The sequence below is a fragment of the Bacillus rossius genome, chromosome 1 (assembly GCF_032445375.1).
Source record: "Bacillus rossius redtenbacheri isolate Brsri chromosome 1, Brsri_v3, whole genome shotgun sequence".
NCBI classification, from domain to species: Eukaryota; Metazoa; Arthropoda; class Insecta; order Phasmatodea; family Bacillidae; genus Bacillus; species Bacillus rossius.
In genome coordinates, this window is record NC_086330.1 from 212,265,353 (window position 1) to 212,283,057 (window position 17,705).

General features: G+C 35.8%; 1 protein-coding gene across 4 annotated transcripts in view; it reads left to right on the top strand.

Annotated features, from left to right (window-relative positions):
* Positions 1–784: 784 nt before the first annotated feature.
* Positions 785–17,705, top strand: part of LOC134527270 (THO complex subunit 1) — a 259,110-nt gene continuing 242,189 nt past the window's right edge. Inside the window, exons 1-2 of one of the 4 annotated variants that reach the window (XM_063359798.1) lie at positions 785–1,184; positions 6,849–6,922. In XM_063359798.1, coding sequence (XP_063215868.1) covers positions 1,056–1,184; positions 6,849–6,922 — 203 coding nt within the window. In that variant the 5' untranslated portion in view covers positions 785–1,055. The remainder of the gene's footprint in view (positions 1,185–6,848; positions 6,923–17,705) is intronic. The other 3 variants (XM_063359801.1, XM_063359800.1, XM_063359802.1) reach the window with 3 other exon arrangements.

Consider the following 17,705-nt stretch of genomic DNA (forward strand, 5'->3'; position numbering starts at 1 on the left):
ATAATTGTTGCAACCAAATATTGAACAAATTTTTCTAGCCATAATAAATTACATCTACAAAAGAAAACTTTTAAAAAAGGTGAAATAAAAATCGCTAAAATAACATTGTCCCAAATGCGCTTACACTGTAGGAGCAGGCCATGCCAATAGCATGCGCTGCACAACGTGTCACCCTTTGTTTGGCGACTTTCCTATATTGTTCTTCTACAATATTTGCTTAAATGTATACAACCCACTTTCACATGTGTCTAAGGGCGCGGTTACACGGGAGTCTGAACTACTTCAGGTGAACATGTTCAGCTGTTGAGTGTGGTTACACACAGTCTGAACATGTTTCGTTCGAGGCCATTTCCCATTTAACTTAAACAGGTTGGCAAAGTAGTTCAGATCGACATATCTTCTACATTAGCCTCTGATTGGCTGTTTAGAATATAAACAGTCCTTTGCAGAAATTCAAAATGGAAAGTGTTCCTGGCACAAGTTCGAGAATATTTTACCTAATGCAATAAAAAAAATCAACAAGTTATTATATTATTTATATTTTTTTAATTGATCCTGACCTTAATTTTCTTAAAACTGAGATAGGTACTCTCGCTCAAAAAAAAAAAAAAGTTTAAAAAATTTTACTGTGCATGTTGTTTGAATTCCCGATTTGTAAAAAAATATTGAGCAATATGAAAACACATTCCATTTATGCTGATAATGCTGTATAAACAAGTGAGAAAATCCCGCGTTTTCTGGATACAAAATAGAGAAGATCAACAAAACAGTTATTCGTTGACAGTAGACAATCGGTTTTAGAGCTGAACACACTTTTCAGCAACTACCGTGTAACCGTACACTTTCGCGTTTGTAAACGTGTTTACTTAAACATGTTCACCTGAAGTAGTTCAGGGTCCCGTGTAACCGCGCCCTAAAATTTGCACGTATTATTGAACTGCTGACGGTTGTTTACAATTTTTGTGTTTCCGGTTAATTTTAGCGATAATGCTGCTCTCAAGTGACAGGGTGCCGAAACAATATAGTTCTATTCCAGTTTCCTACTGTATGTTTCTATGTTTCCTACCCCCGACAAAAAACGTTGTAAGAAGTTGTGTTTTTTTTTGTTAGGTGTAGAGTTTAATGTGAATTGGTCAATAGTTTGCTTCATAATGTCTTTTGAGCAAACAAGATTGGAGTTAACTGTGAGTATTAATTTACTTATTTCTATTACTGGTGGACATTCGTTCGATAGCACGGAGATTAGAGATTTCAATATTTAGGTACACTCATGAACATTGATGTAGGTCTTTCTCTAATTTAAATAAGTGTATAAATATTTACATACTTTTAAGCTAAAAGTGAGGTTAGCTACATTAAAAAATACTTTGTAATAGTGTGGATAGTTATGTTAGATAGGCTACCTAAGAAAAAATACTTATTTTAATGGATGGTTAGGAATAAGTAGAGGTTGGTTGTTACAGCAATTTTCGGTATCTGTTCCAACCTGATACTTATACAGTAATGTACCTAGTTACAAGTCTCTGATACTTTTGTATCAGAGCAGAAGCGGTCCCAGGAAGCGATAAGGTATCAGCATTCTCGTTACAGGGTACACATCCTCCGTGCCGTCATCACCAGCGTAAAAAGGTATCGGTGTCTCTGATACATTATTTATCACGCCCGGTAATTCTCTACCTCTGTTACTCTCATGCCCGCCTGATACAGCCAGTATCAATCAGTTCAACATTCACTGCAGTTCGTCCTGGCCCTGTATTAATTACCACCATGTACATTGTTGCGGGCTGTCATGCTTTGTAGTTAGTATCTTTATAGTGAAATAAGGAATGGATAAGTGCAGGAAAAAGACTTCGTGTGGAATTTTTTTTACGGAAAATAATGAGTTTGCTAATTGTAATTTGTGTAAACAAAAACTGAGTTATAAATCATCATAGACTAATCTGAAGAAACATTTGAAACATTAACATTGATATAGTATGCTCACTAATGTACGTATCTGTTTTTTTTTTAATTTTTAATTTTTGATAAAATCGTAATCTTTTAATGTATGAAAACACTAGTTACTAATTGTTTTCGGAAAAAAAAGTCCTAATGTTGATTACATCTGTTATTAGTGTCAACTGAGAATTTATTTGCATTTTCATAGCTGTTAGGTGCACAAATATAAATATTATATCTTGTATTAATGTACTTTTTAATATTAAAATTTCATTAGTTTTACTATTGAACGAGACTGTGCACGCACTGCGCACTGAGCGTACTTTGATGTGGGACAATAACCAAACGACTCGTAACAATTTCGCTTTGCGCCTCTCCTTCAACGCCTTCCCCTGCGCTTCCTCCCCTACATTATTTCCCTTCTTTATCCCTTATTCATCATTCCTGCTCCCTCCCCTTTCACAAGCTCCGCCTAAGTGACCGTCATCTGCGATCGGGTTCTGCGCACATTGGCCGTGGTGTTGTTCCAGGCGAATTCTGAACTGATACTAAAGTTCTTGATACTTTTCAAGTGTACTCGTTTGCCGTTCCTGATACAGGCGCGTATCAGTGCCAAAGTATCTTGTTGATACTTTTTGACCCACCTCTAGGAATAAGCAATTCAATACAAAACTGATTCAGCCTAACAAACCATCACTATTTTATAGCAGGCCTATTAATAATGTAATTAACCTAACATGAAAAACCGTTCACACAATTTTAAATTAGTTTTAATCTAAAGTAACCGAATCTGTCATTCAGACAAGTTTTTTTTATTTATAATATAACTAATTAAGCGGTCACATAAATTTACAGTATATAATTTTAATGCAGCTAAGCCTACCTAACTAAATAGTCACATAAATTTACAGTAATTTTAATGTAGGTAAATAACCCTAACCAAACTTTTTCCTAATTTCATGATATTTTAACTGTATCCAACCTAACCTTAAGCTTGCTAGTCTTTAAAATGATTAACTACTTGAAGTATCACAATGCCGTTAAGAATGATTTTGAAACATGTCTTGAAGTGAAAAACAAGGCTTTCAGATTTATTTTTTTACCTTGCTCGCAAAGGCGTCCAACTCCAGTTGTACCAAAATAATTTGGAAAATGGTCAATTTTAAGTAGGCCTACCTACTGAAACCCACTACTATTCCCAAAAAAAATTACTTTGAAGTATTTTAAATTTTGATAACCTAACCACTGTTCAAAAATGTAAACTATGCTTTAACTTATTGAATTATTGCAATGCTCTTTAACATATTGTAAAATTTGTATACGGGTAGATTACATTAGCTTCATTTAAAATACTTGAAAATGTTGTCAACAATTTGTTAAGTTAAGTCAGTTACGGTCAATTGGGGTGACTGTTAATTTTGGGCAACATTGATAATGAGGAAATATTTTGTTTTCTGGTTTTTTCCTTCAAAACCATGAAGTTGTAATCAAATTTGGAATATACAGTTGGCAAAAGTGAGTTTTAAAGCTGCTGTATTGTCTAAGTGCATGGTTGTTGGAATCTTTGTTAATCTGGCCAGCCGTAGTTTTTATAGTAACTAATCATTTGCTTTTTTTTTTTTTACATGTAAATAAATTGTAAGGTATGTATTACAACATTTTTTCAGCTATTTAATGACAACTGCTTCACTGCATTTTGAACAAAATGAGTAAACAAAACATAAGCTCAAAATTTTTAAAACTTATCTAGATCCTATTTTGTGTTGGGGGTAACTTTGATAGTTTTCTTGGGGTGACATTGATATTTAATATTTGTTTGCCAAGATTAGCTACAGAACATCAGAATAAAATTATCTTGCTGTTATAAGTTTTCCAGGCAAAATTAAAACATTTCAAGCCAAGTTCAAAAAAAGTAGTCATGGCTGGATGGAAGCAAAATGTTTCACTGACTGGTTTGAATTCATTTTACTTCCACACGCGAAACGTCTTGAGGGCCGAAAAGTGCTTATTGGCGATAATTTGGCATCCCATTTCACTGAGGAGGTGTTACGCCTCTGTGAAGTTAACATTACGTTCACGTGCTTGCCGCCGAATTATATGCATGTCTGCCAGCCACTTGATGTGTGCTTCTTCAGGCCTATGAAAATAGCTTGGAGAGCAGTCCTTACAGAATGGAAAATGCAGCATCCACATGAATCCACTCTACGTAAAGAATTGTTCCCCTCTTTGTTAGCTGAAGCATTGAGGAAAATGGACAAGACAAAGTCCAAGGGATATGCAGAACGTGAAATTGGCGCTGTGGCTTGTAATATTGCAAGCGGATTTGAAGCCAGTGGTATTGTCCCGCATAATCGAGATAGAGTGCTGTCTAAAATTCCTCGCAAGAGTATAGTTGACAAAGGTGCAATTAATGATTCTCTTGTAGAATTTTTGAAAAGAAACGTTTTCCGGGCGCAAACTAAAGTATGAACACACGTGCTAAAAAGAGGAAACTTGTTGTAGAGTCAGGAAAGAATGTTTCTGCACCTGTCAATGATACAGATTCTTCTATGAGTGATGGGTAGTAAATTTTCATGATGATTCTGATGACGAACATCATGAAATTGAGACACATGCAGTAGAAGATATCCTGCCTGAATATGCAGATCCTTGTGAAGATAATATGCAACCAGGAGCATATGTTCTCGTCAAGTTCCTGTCTGGAAAAAGTAAAACGGTTCACTTTAAATATGTGTGCATAGTCCAGTCAGTGCTGCATACTGGTGCCGGTAACAGTAATTTAGTAAAGAATATGAAGCTCTGGCATTAAAGTCAATGGATACTAATAAAATGGTTTTCAGTCTTCGAAATAATGTGTCAGTAGTAGACATGAGTGGCATCATTGCAGTGCTTCCAGAGCCACGCCTCATTCCGTCAGGTGATAGACTAAGATATCACTTCAATTTTACACTGGATGTAAAAGAAATTTATGTGGGAAGACTTTCAAAGGTTCTTCCTAAGTGGGGCTTTAGACTTGTTGGTTATTGGCCGTCGTAGTGAATGAGGGCTGTGTCTATGTGCGTGTGTAGCTTTGTGACATGTTTGTAAATGTTTGCTTCATGGTTTAAAATTACCACTCACTATACGAGAATGTGTTTCAGTTTACTTGTAACTAATATCATAACATCAGAATATAGGGACCAAGGTTTTGGTGTAGGTATTGGACGAATATGTTCCGGGTGCATCATACAATTTTCAGAATGATGACTTGACAATAGTAGACATGAGTGATATTACTGCAGTGCTACAGACACACACCTATAGCTACTACAGGTGATAGGCTATGCTATGACTTCAATTTTATAGTGTTATATGGAACAAATTGCTAACTTTTAAAAAGTGTGATTCAGCCTGTGTTAAATACTTATCGTTAAGTTATAGCCTTGATTTCAGTTTATTTGTAATTAATTTTCTATAGAAACTTAGGGTAAGGACCAAGATTTTGGTGTTGTGAGAGGCAATGTTATTCATTGTCTGTCAGTCATATTTGAATACCGATAATTTATTTTGTGCATTTAAAACGTAAAGTATTTCCAAAATGTATAGATTTCTACCATCATAAAGTTAGGTATCAATGTCACCCCTTATACAAAAGAAATAAAAAAAAAATTTCCACCAAAACCTGTTGACAGAATTTTCTCATTGGGTGACATTGATAATGTGAGCAAGTAACAGTCACTTTAAAGCTTTTTCCTACAGGGTATCAAAGTCACCCCATACAAGGGTGTGACTTTGATAGGCAGTTATTATTTTTTTTCCAGTAAAACTATAAACTGCAAATTTTGTAAACTATTATAAATGTGTTTATTAATAAGAAGTATTTCACTATAAAATAAAACAGCTAAAACAAAAAATAATTAATAACAATTTTTGAGCATAAAAATTATTTTCCTATCAAAGTCACCCCAGTTTAATTACATTCTGTCATATTTGTTACATATTAATTTGTTTCTTTCATTTTGCATAAATCACTAATATGTGCATAAACCTATTAGCAGAAACTTACATTAAGGAAACCAAACAACCACCAATGCTACGAAATATGAAGGTACGTTAAATAATTAATCTTCCCAACCAATTTTATTTGGTCACAACTTCCACATTCCAAACAGCATATTGGTAGACAATGAATCAGTTAAATATCTAACTGATGATTACCACTGGGTTTAAGAACATAAATTTTACAATAAAAGAAATGCCATCTACAATAAATTAAATCAAAGAATACCATATGTTAATTATCATATTTTCACTGAACTTACCTCACCAACAATTTATTGTATTTGTGATCACCTAAACAAGTAAAAGCTACATTTTAGCACATGCCTCATATTATTGTCTTTCCTGAGCTTATACAATTGCTTGCAACACTTGAAAGTGTAGCCTAATGTTGTATTCAACATGAATCATATTTTTTCATTATCTTATGACTTTAAAATAATTCTGAATTCTGCTGTGTGTAATTAAATCAATAATCATTTTGCCTTTTTTGAATGGAAAAAAAGTGTCAAAATTAAAAAAATATATATATATTTTTGTAGCCTACTTTTCTTTTGGATATAGTTCGCTTGACAATTATGTTTTGTTAACGTACATGTAAATATGATACAGATAATTGCTTATTCTCTTTAATACCATAATGAATATATGAGTTTTAATACTCACTAAGTTGTTTATATATTTATGATATATTTCATTCACATATAAACTAAAGTGCAGTGTTTTATCAGTAAAAGCCTGTCTGCAAAATGCTCATAGACATGAAAAAAAAAATTCTCTTTGGGATATTTCAGTACCTACATTTTTAAAAACTTAAATTACTTTAGCTAGAATTGCAGAAATTTTGTCAGTTGTGTCTTTTTCTTTTTCAGGAGTTTGTACGCCTTGGTTTTGAGAAGGGAAGCATTGACTTACTCAAGAAAAAGTATGATTCTCTTAAAACAATGTATGTATCATTCTCAAAATTTTATCTAGCTGTGTTTTTACAGTGGCTTCTTACATATTGTGACCACTGCCATGCTTTACAGCACTTTTAGTTTGTACACTTAAATTTTCAAGAGTAGCTATGTAACTGTGGTTGCGGTATCAGCCATACTCTTAGTTGTACAGTTGGAGGAAAATCTTTTTCAGGAATTTGCTTGTATCTGTATTGTTTACAGTTATCATAACCAAGCGTAGGTGGGCTGGATCTGATTTGTATATAGGCAAGATTAATATATACTGAAATGTGAAATTAATATCCCTAAAAAAATATTTGAAAAACAGTGAAATTTTGTCTGAAAATTTTGAACTAAACTTATAACCATTCCACCTATATATCTTATTTTACTTATTAAAAATTGGCGCGTATTCATGTAATATTTGATTGCTTACAATGCTAAGTTTGCACCTTAGAGCTATAAAATGCTTTAACTGACACTTGTCAAACAGTGGTTTAAGTAGCTCAGTAATGGCATTCATTTATGCTTATTTTAGAAGTTTGTATGAATTATTTTACTTTTAATATTATGTTAAGACTTATTTTTTACCTTTACTTTGTAACACTCCAGAACTCTTAATAGCTCAAAATTGGTCTAGAGTGCACTTACATAAACACTTTAAAGGTTAAATTGAAATTTAAAAAAAAAATTAAGGTCCAACGATAAAGGATACAGTCAACTGGCATGACTTTGCACCATATTTTACCCTTACAATATTCATTTCTAGTGATACTCCACTAAAAAATAGTATAAAATTTTAAAATTCTAATGGATACAGTGTTAAACAGTGTAAAATCACATGCCAATTGACAACTTATTCTACGTTAATTTTTAGGAGCGTAATATTTTTTTATATTTCATGGTGCAAAGTCATCCTGGTTTACCTGACTTTGCACCATAAAGTTTTCATCATTGACAAATGCTAGGAATGGGTTTAGGTGCAAAGTAACCTATCGAGGAATTCTGTAAAGCATTTTTATGAAGCCCTTAACACATCACACATCAATTACACAAGCACAATTTTTCATCAGCGACTATTTTAAGATGTACCCCAAAAATTTTACTTTAACAATGTAAATAAAACAAAATAAATTCTAAACTATCATATATACCTATATAAGAATTCAAAAAATAATATCTCCATCACCATCCACACTTTTTCCAGGGACCACATTAATTCGCTTTTGTTTCCTAGGCTTTGGCAAACCAATCCACTCTTGTCATTTTCTTTCTAGTGCTTCAATAAAAGAAGCTTTCAAAGAGTTGTTGTCAACTTCAAGGCTGTCAACAAATCACATTACTTTATCTTGTGCAATGGGCACAATTCTGCAGCTTTCTAAACCTGATTTTAGGTTTTTTCCAACTTGTGGAGTTATAGCATCACACAGCTTTTTCAGGAGGTAAGGAAAATACTGTTTGTCAATTGTTGTGCCCTTTCCACCTGAGTTTGTTTCCTTCCAGCTCAACAAGATTGCTCGCCAACAGCCCTTAACTGGTCTAAACACGGCTTTGTCAAGTGGCTGTGTGATATGTGTGGTGTTTGGTGGCAAACATAGAAGAATAATTTCATTTTCGGCCAACTGTTCAAGTGCAGTAATTGAAAAATGACTTGCAAGGTTATCCCCGATGAGCACTTTTTTTCCAGGCAATTTGCGAAGATGAGGAACCACCAAATCCCTAATCCAAGCAGTAAATGTTGCTCCGTCGAACCACCCAGATGGTTTGTGATTATATTTGGCACCAGTTGGCCCTCCCTGGCACCAGGTAGTCCACAGTTGTGTAGATTTATACACCACATAGGGAGGAAGAAGTTCTCCAGCTGCACTTCCACAAAACATCGATGATACTGAGGACTTTGAAGAGTTGAGAATTCTGTGTGGATATTTAGTTCCACGTCTTGTGATGATCTTTGACTGACCAGGGTCATCTGTGACGTTTGTTTCATCGAAGTTAAACATATGAGTTTCAGGAATAGCCTCCAACTCTTTCTCCAGATTACTGAAGTACTCCTGCACCATTTCTTTTATCAAGCCTGCTCTCAGTTTTTTAACATTTGCCACAACTCATTGACAATTCCTTCCCTGCCTTCCCAGAAAACTGTTCGCCCAATGGGAACCAGCATAAATTCCTTCCTTAAATCTGCTTACTTTCCTTCCACATTTGTTCAAAAAGCAAGCTATAACAGCCACTAAGTCAGATGAAGTAACAGGAAATTCAAATGTTCTCATTCATGGTTGCTACAGGACTAGAAAACCGGGAAAACCGGGAAATGTCAGGGAAATTAAAATGGTCAGGGAATTCCGGGAAATGTCAGGGAAAATTCTACGAATTCTGGAAATTTTAAAGTTGCTTATAATTCAAACAAAGCTTTGTTTTGATGCACTCGTACTGCTACCGAACGACTCCGCTAAAAGGCTGCTGCTTAAGGCACACGGCAACTGCAACTTTTTTTTTACTTGGTCTACGATTGTCCGTTGCAATAGGCTGTTACAACCACCCACCATAACTTCTGGCCAATCCAGGCACTCGTTTGTTCACTAGCGAACCCGGCCTTCATTTGTTCGTGTTTTGATCCTTTTTAATTTGCCCTTGAGACTTTGTGTTTGTTCTGTTCCATGCAAGAACTACAGAACGGGCATGGCGTCGTTTATCTTTTGAAGGCTATTTTCACGTGGAATAAGATGAGTACAAAGCTTATTACGTGAATTTAAAGGCGTTGATTCAAGTGAAGTTAGTTTTTGATGCGATCATAAGAAAATAAAGTACATTTTGATAAAGAAGCAATACCAATTCTCATTTTGAAAACTACCAAGCTGATACAAAAACACGTGACTTTTGTGTGCGGTTATGTTTTTGCATTTTTTCTAACTATTTTTTTAATTACTTTTTTTTCAACCGTTATAATCCGTGAGTTCTGTTGTGTGACACTTACATTGTGTATAAAAAAATATGCATAACTGAACATGTTTTTCCCCAGAATCGTTAGTTAACATTGTAAGAATGTAAGAGTATTGGATGTTGTAATGCTGCAATTGTAATTATCTAAGTAGGCCCGTTATATTGCTAGGTGAGAATTTGTAATAGTTTTTGTATTTGTGGAGTAATATTTTTTTAAGAATTCATAAACAATAATTTTTTAACCTAACCTGAAAATATTAAAATGTACTTTTTTTTTAGCTTAGAGATGTCGAAGAAAACTACTTTTAAGGAAGAGTTGGCTCAAGGTGTCACAGTTTCAGCATATCAAACCCTCTGCTAAAAACATAAATTCTGCGTACTGTACTTTGTGCTACAAAAGTATTCAACTCATCAATATGGGCCGAAGAGCTCTCACCAGCCATGTCATAGGGAAAAAACACATTCGCAATTCTGCCGTCAAAATAACACAATAAAAAAACTTATTTTACCTCATGTTGAAATTTTTATATTACATTTAATCATATGCACGTTAGTATTTATGGTATGTACTTCATAAGAAAGTCAGGGAATTATTCTCTTACATTTCTGGAAAACAGGGAAAAGTCAGGGAATTCTAAGATTCTATTTCTGTAGCAACCATGTCATTCATTCCAAAGAAGTAACAAAAGCTAGTTCTTAATCGACGGAGAAAACCGCTTGTCCACCAACCTTTTTCTGATGTTTGTGCTGAAGTTTATAGTTGATAGTTCTTCGGGGAATTCCATACTTCACCTCTGCCTCATGCTGAGTGATGTTCCCTGCTCTAATTTCTTCAATACAGGTATTCAGTGTATCTTCAGTATAATCTATGTACTTCCTGCTTCCTGGTTTTCGTTTATATTTTGATGGCATCTTTATTGATCACATGAAATTTACAGTGAGCCATAGAAAAAAGTCGGGCAACATTTTTTTAAAGCAAATTAATAGAAAAAGAAAGGGGGAATTAATTTTTGCAAACACAGCTGTCAGGGCATTAGTTGAGGTGACTTTGCACCACCAAGTTCGATGGTGCAAAGTCAACCCTATTAACACAAACACCAAGTCACTTTCTCAAAATTGTAAACTACAGCTCTCTACACTTAATTTTAAGCAAACCTATAACATTCTTATGAAAGACAGATAAAAAATACTAAAGTAGGATGGTATGCTTACTCTGGTTCCTGTCAAATACTTCTTGAAATTTAACACTTTTTGCTCAACACAATAACACATACAAAACTAATGTTATCGAATTGAGGTTATGAAGCAAACTAAAACTGAGAAAAAGGCAGGAAGTCCTCAAATTATGATTCATTGTTGCCAAAGTTAACAAAAAAATTATTATCCCATTTAACTGCAAATATTATACCTCCTTTTGGTCACTATAACATTTTACAGCTTTGGTGCAAAGCCAACTCAATGGTGCAACGTCAGGCCATTTTACAGTACTGTAGATTTGTGTCTCAGACAAAAACACGTTTTAACTATTTTTATTTATCCTGTACAGAACTTCTCTAGTCACCGTGGCCACCATCGTCCGACTACAAAAACAAATACATGTTAAAATATAAATGACTGTGGCAAATTTTAATTTAAAAGTTCAGAAACACAAAAAGTTTTAATATAAATGGTAGTACCCTAACCACAAAACACAATAATCTATGCCTCTACATTCTTGGTTAAATCTTAGCGACCTCTTGGTAACTTGTACTGTTGCTGCCTATCTCCATGGTCACCTTTCTCTTCTAAGAAAGATAAGGGTGCCAATGTTATGTAATTTCCAACAATCACAAAAATGCACAGATAAATATCAGTCGATCACGGGCACATAGCAACAAGTCACGAGTCCTTTTTTTCATGCTCAAGCAATGTCTATTCCTCTCTTTCACACTTACATCTATACTAATATTATAAAGCTGAAGAGTTTGTTTGTTTGTTTGTTTGTTTGTTTGAACGCGCTAATCTCAGGAACCACTGGTCCGATTTGAAAAATTCTTTCAGTGTTGGATAGTACATTTATCGAGGAAGGCTATAGGCTATATTATATTATCAATAACATTAGGGATCCTTACTAAAAGTCCATTTTAGAATCAAATGCGTTGGAGGGGGTTAGATACAACATGCAGTACACTTACGAAATGTGTGTTGACAATGCCGCAGGCGCTAGAAGTTTATTTCCTATTGCCTATTAAACATTGTTGCTACGCACTAGATGCCTTATCATTAGAGGCACGATTTTATGGTGAATCGCGATAAAACGAAATAACACCAAAATTTGGTTATATACACGAAATATGTCGAAGTCCGCGAAATAATGCGAAATATGCAGAAGTCCGCAACATGACCTTAATTTACGAGATGCGTACTGCCACAAGTTCAGAAGTTTTACCATAGACTACATGGTTGACGCGTGATGGTGAAGTGAACACATTAAACAATTTTCGTATATTTGGACGTTGCGATACCAATCTGACGCATTAGCCCGCAACGAAGCTCTAGTGTAGCATGTTTTATTTGTGTTGAAATTATTTGTTTTAGTTACGTGAACATCTAAGACTATCCAAAACTAATGTTTTGTTTGTTGTTTAGTTCACGAAACCAGCAAACTGTACTATTTTCAGTTTATATTGTATGATTTTAAACGGTTTGAAACGTAGGCTTGGTGAATTTTGCTACAGCAAATCAATGTAAATTATTCTGAAACACAAATATATCATAATGCCGAAGAATAAAGTCTCGGCAAACGACGGGGTTAAGGAGTTTGTTGGTGAAGGTTTTTACATGTGTGAAAGTAATTTGATGTGTAAATTTTGCAACTGCCGGCTCGAACATGAAAGACGCGATACTTTGGTGAAACATGTGTCGAGTGAGAAACATAAAAGGTGTAAAAAGAATGGGATACCCACAAAAAGGCAAGTTTCTATTTCCGAGTCGGTAGTTACAATGAAAAAGGCCAAAAATGATAAAGAAAACTTTATCATAAAAACAACTGAAGCCTTTGTTTCAGCAAATATCCCGGTGGAGAAATTGGACAATCCTGCACTTAGAGCATGGTTTCAAGAGTGTGTGAAGGGTGGTGGTGACCTAATAACTGCAGATTGGCTACGAAAGAAGTACATCCCAATAGTGGCAGAAAATAAAAAAGTGACTATAAAAATATTAGTCAGTCACATTCCAATATGTGTTTTGGCTGATGAAACTACAGACAGGAATGGGTGCTGTGTGTTCAATATTATTTTCAGGACCCTTCAGCCTGGTGCAATACAATCATCACATCTTGCTGCATCAGTTGTTTTGGATTCTGCAGATTCTGTATCATGTACTCGTGCTGTTTTAGACACACTAACTAAATATGAAGTGGATCATTCACAAGTGTGTGAATTTGTATCAGACTCTGCTAGGTACATGATTAAATGTGCCAGTACACTTCAAGGTGTGTTGGGTGATCGTGTGTGCTACATGTGCAGTGCTGGGCGCACAAAATTCATTTAGTTGGAGTTGTTTGGCAGTCTAACCTTGAGCAACTCAACGATGTTATAGTGAAGGTAAAAAATTTGTTTCAGAACACAAGGAAGCGCAAACATCAGTACTTGGAATTTCTGAACACCAAATACTCTCATGATCCTGCAATGTGCAAGCTCTTTCCACTACCTGTTCTTACCAGATGGAACACATGGTTTGAGTCTGTTGTCTATCTCAGCATACATTTGCAGGATATCTTGGAATTCTTTGAAGAGTTGAGAGAACACAACAGTGGGATTAAATTCCTGAAAGAAATGTCTGCAGAGGAAGTGAATGTTGTGAAAGCTGAAGCTCTGTTTGTGGCACAAAACTGCTCTCCTCTAACAGATTTGATAACTTCCCTAGAGGGCAATACGTACCCAACTGCACATTTGTTGACAACAAAATTGAAAGCTCTGCAGAACAAATTCAATGTTTTGAGCAATGGTGTTGTTTCAGCTTCAGTAAATGACTTGATCTGTGAACTACGCACCGTGAAGCAGGCAGAATTGAAACAATGTTTGCAATTAACTGGCAAGAAATGTGAAACTAAACTCCTAGAACTGATGCAGAATGATCCTTGCAGGGAAACATTTCAGGCAATTGATCACTTTTTTAACCCGCAAAATGTAAGTAGGGTGTGCATGAAACCTGAAGACGTACAAAAAGTAATCCTAAACATGCAGTCAAACCTCATTATTACAAACCTGAAGGGACCATAATTTTAGCACTTTGTAATAACGAGGGTTTGTATTAACCAAACTATTGGGATATCACGACAAAAAAAAATTGATTGAACTTTAAATGCCTATATGTACAACCATAAAGAAAATTATATACGTACCTACACTATTGGTTGTATATTCTGGCTTCACTACATGCATAACAATTTGTAAACACTGAAGAAAACAAACACAATGAAACACAGAATAAATCATAATACAAACTTCAATAATCTTGAAATCATGACACATTTTCTATTCAAACATTTGGTTTAAAAAAAAGCATCAATTCTGGTTTGCACTATTTTTTTCTTATAGGCATTGTTTACCACATTACAAAGCTTATCAAAGGCCAGTACTGATCAAGTATTGGTTGAGCAGTCTGTATCCAAACTTTAACTTTGGCCGTATCTACTGCTGCCGACTCCCCACACATAGTTTTGCCAACAAGATTGTTGCGATCCTTAAACTGTTGTAGCCAACCATTGCTGAACTTGAAGTCTGAAATTCCTAACCTCATTGCTAGGTAGTCTGCCTTCTTTTGAATCATAGGTCCAGAAATAGGCAAGTTTGCTGCATGCATTTCTTCAAACCACTGCAACAAGGTAGCTTCCATTTCTTGATGTTTTGGGCCTCGCATTCTTTTTCTTGTTGATAATTATCACGAACTCGCAAAAGCCGATTCAATCTTTTCACGATTTTTTAGTATTGTCGACGACGATTGCGGGATGTTAAATTCTCTCGCAATTTCAGTTTTCGTTCTCTCTTTATTGTCTACTTCCTCGATAATTTTAACTTTAACTTTCAATGTAAGGTCATTGCGTTTACGTTTCGCAGTCATATTACAAAACAACTCACACTCAAAATTGAGGTTAATACACACGTGGGTGAACAATGGAAAATATCAGAACTTTTTTCCATAGATTGTTTAAACTTCTACGTATGTACATTTCCGACGACTAAGATTAATAAGGTATAGAGTACTTTCCTTTTCGTTTTCCGTTTACAACATGGCATCTTTTCTAGTTTAGTTACTAACATCGCCACTAGAGTTGAACTTTTCATCTTGTTTTTTGACCATTTTGCGCTGTAGGATACATACATCTATCTTTGGAGACACGTTTGTTTACATGACGGTTATGAAGACGTGATTTACTTTAGACTTCGGCTGTGAAATTCGTATTGACCGTTTACTTATACACGTTAACAGCTACTTGAGGGATCAAAACAACTTCGTAATTCATATTAACCGTATTTCGTATTAAAAGTACTGAATAACATAGGAAAGCATACCTTATTTTCTGGGACTGTGAAAGTACTTCGCATAAATGGGAATTTCGTACTAAGCAGATTCGTATTAATGAGGTTTGACTGTACCTGCGATTTCTCATATTCCCAGCGAAGTTTTTATTGAAGCATATGCCACCTTCAAGAATATTTTTACAGAAGAACTTGCAAAACCAGAAACAAAGACTGTTGATGTTGTGCAAGTTCTGTGTTCAATGAAAACTAACTACAGTGAATTTTCAACTGCTGGATTAAGAGCAATATGGTTCCCAACTGCAAATGTTGATTGTGAACGTTCATTTTCAAAGTACTCTCGAGTAGTTTCTGACAGGCGATCTACTCTTTCTCCAGAAAATGCAGAGCGTTTAACCATGCTAACATTTTAGTGTTATTAGCCAATATTAGTGGAAATAAAAATGAATGTAATTTAACATACCCAGGAGATGTTTTTTGACAAAATTAACTGTACAATGTTACAGTTTATTAAGTTATTTTCAAAGTTTGGAGTTCATTAGTTTAAGATTCAAATTTCACCATTCTGTAAGTGTAACACGTGTCATTTATTATTTTATTAATATTTTACAATGTGTTTTTATGCATTAAAAATAATTAATCTCTCGCATAAATATTTTTTTTAATAGATTAGATAAGTTATCAGATCGCTTATAAAAGTCATCCATAATAAAACCGATAACACCGAATTCTGTTTTTTAAAAAAACGAAATTTGCCTTATAATAACACCATAAAATATTGCCTCTACTTATCATTCTTAATTTTCCCATACAAGTAAAAAACACCCGTGTGATATTAACAACAAAGCAATCAGTACCCTCATAATAGTTCAATTAGTATTTAAATACTTTTTATCACTTTAAATCGCACACCTAAACTATTGTTTTTTTCTCTTTCTGTGTTTTTTTTTATTGCCCTTTTTTTCAGGTATATATATTTTACAGACTTGAAACTTCACAGTAATGTTCCTTATGTTACGCAGGAGGACATTTTCCAAAAATTAGGTCCTATGGGTGGTTAAAACCAGGCAACAGTTGGTACTTTGTCTGCATGAGAACATGATTTTGCATTGTTCATGCCTTCTGCCTCTCCATGGCAACGGGCATCGCGCGGCAGTGTCGTACCCACAAGGAGGGGCATGTATAATGAGCGGTGCAAGAGTGATCTGCCTGTAGACTGCCGTAGCGAAGTACGGGTACATCAGCTGTACGTTGCGTGCACGAGTCAGGAAACCATCGGTGCTATTCATTTTCTCTCCAGTACATTATACAGCATTATAATAAATTTTCACTGAATTTTTTTTATTTACCATTACTGTAAATGGGAGATGTGGCTTAATTTTTTTTCCATTAGTATAGCCGTGCAAAGCCGGGTCGGCCAGCTAGTAACTGATAAACCCTTCGCATCAGCCCTATTCTAGAACAATCTCTGTGTCCACACCTTAATGAATCAAAGAAAATATAACAAACAATATACTTAAATATGTGTAAACGCATTTAAATGTAACTGAGCAAAAAAGACAATAAATAAAATCTAACTGGCTTATGCGCCATAAACCAAGAAAATCATCAGTAACAATAAAAAGCACAACATATTGTTATGATCGTGCTTGGCTACAGTGCTTGGCGTCGCCGTGCTCGTTTTTGCCTGTCTGCGCCCCCTTCCACCCGTATCCTCTCCCTGGTATCTCGTGTCATACTATCTCGCGACATCCTGACCATCGAAGCGCGCACCTGCCTCAGATCGAGTTACTTAAAGGGGCCGCACTGCGGAATAAAAGGACTCGGACATGTTTATCGGCACGTTTTGTGGGAACCCGATGCTTGTTGCGTTTATCGGCGTTCTTTGAGCAGCCGCCGCGTCCTTCGAGGACTCACGACGCGTTTCTGGGCATTTCGACGGCGAAGGTCGCGCGATATCTCGGAGACATGCCCGATTGTTCTGAACGGGAACCCAAGGGCTATATAAGGAGGTTGGGCCGACCTTCGAGTTGAGTTCAGTGGGGAGTTCTCCCGCGGCGGAGTTTCCGGGCGATGGTGTTGCGGGTGCGGCAGAGTGGCGAAGTCCTTGGTCGAAGGTTCCAGGGCAGGGAGTGAGTGAGTTCAGTGGAGTCGGGAGTTTCCGGGCGATAGAGTCGCGGGCGCGGCGGAGCCCTGAGTGAAGTGGCGAGCGTGTCGTCGTGTGGGATCTCGGCGAAGGGTGTGACGGCGGCGACGGAGTCCCGCGGCGGAGACCCACGAAGGGTGCTGCGGCGAGAGTTGCACCGGAAGTGCGGCCCAGCGAGGTGTG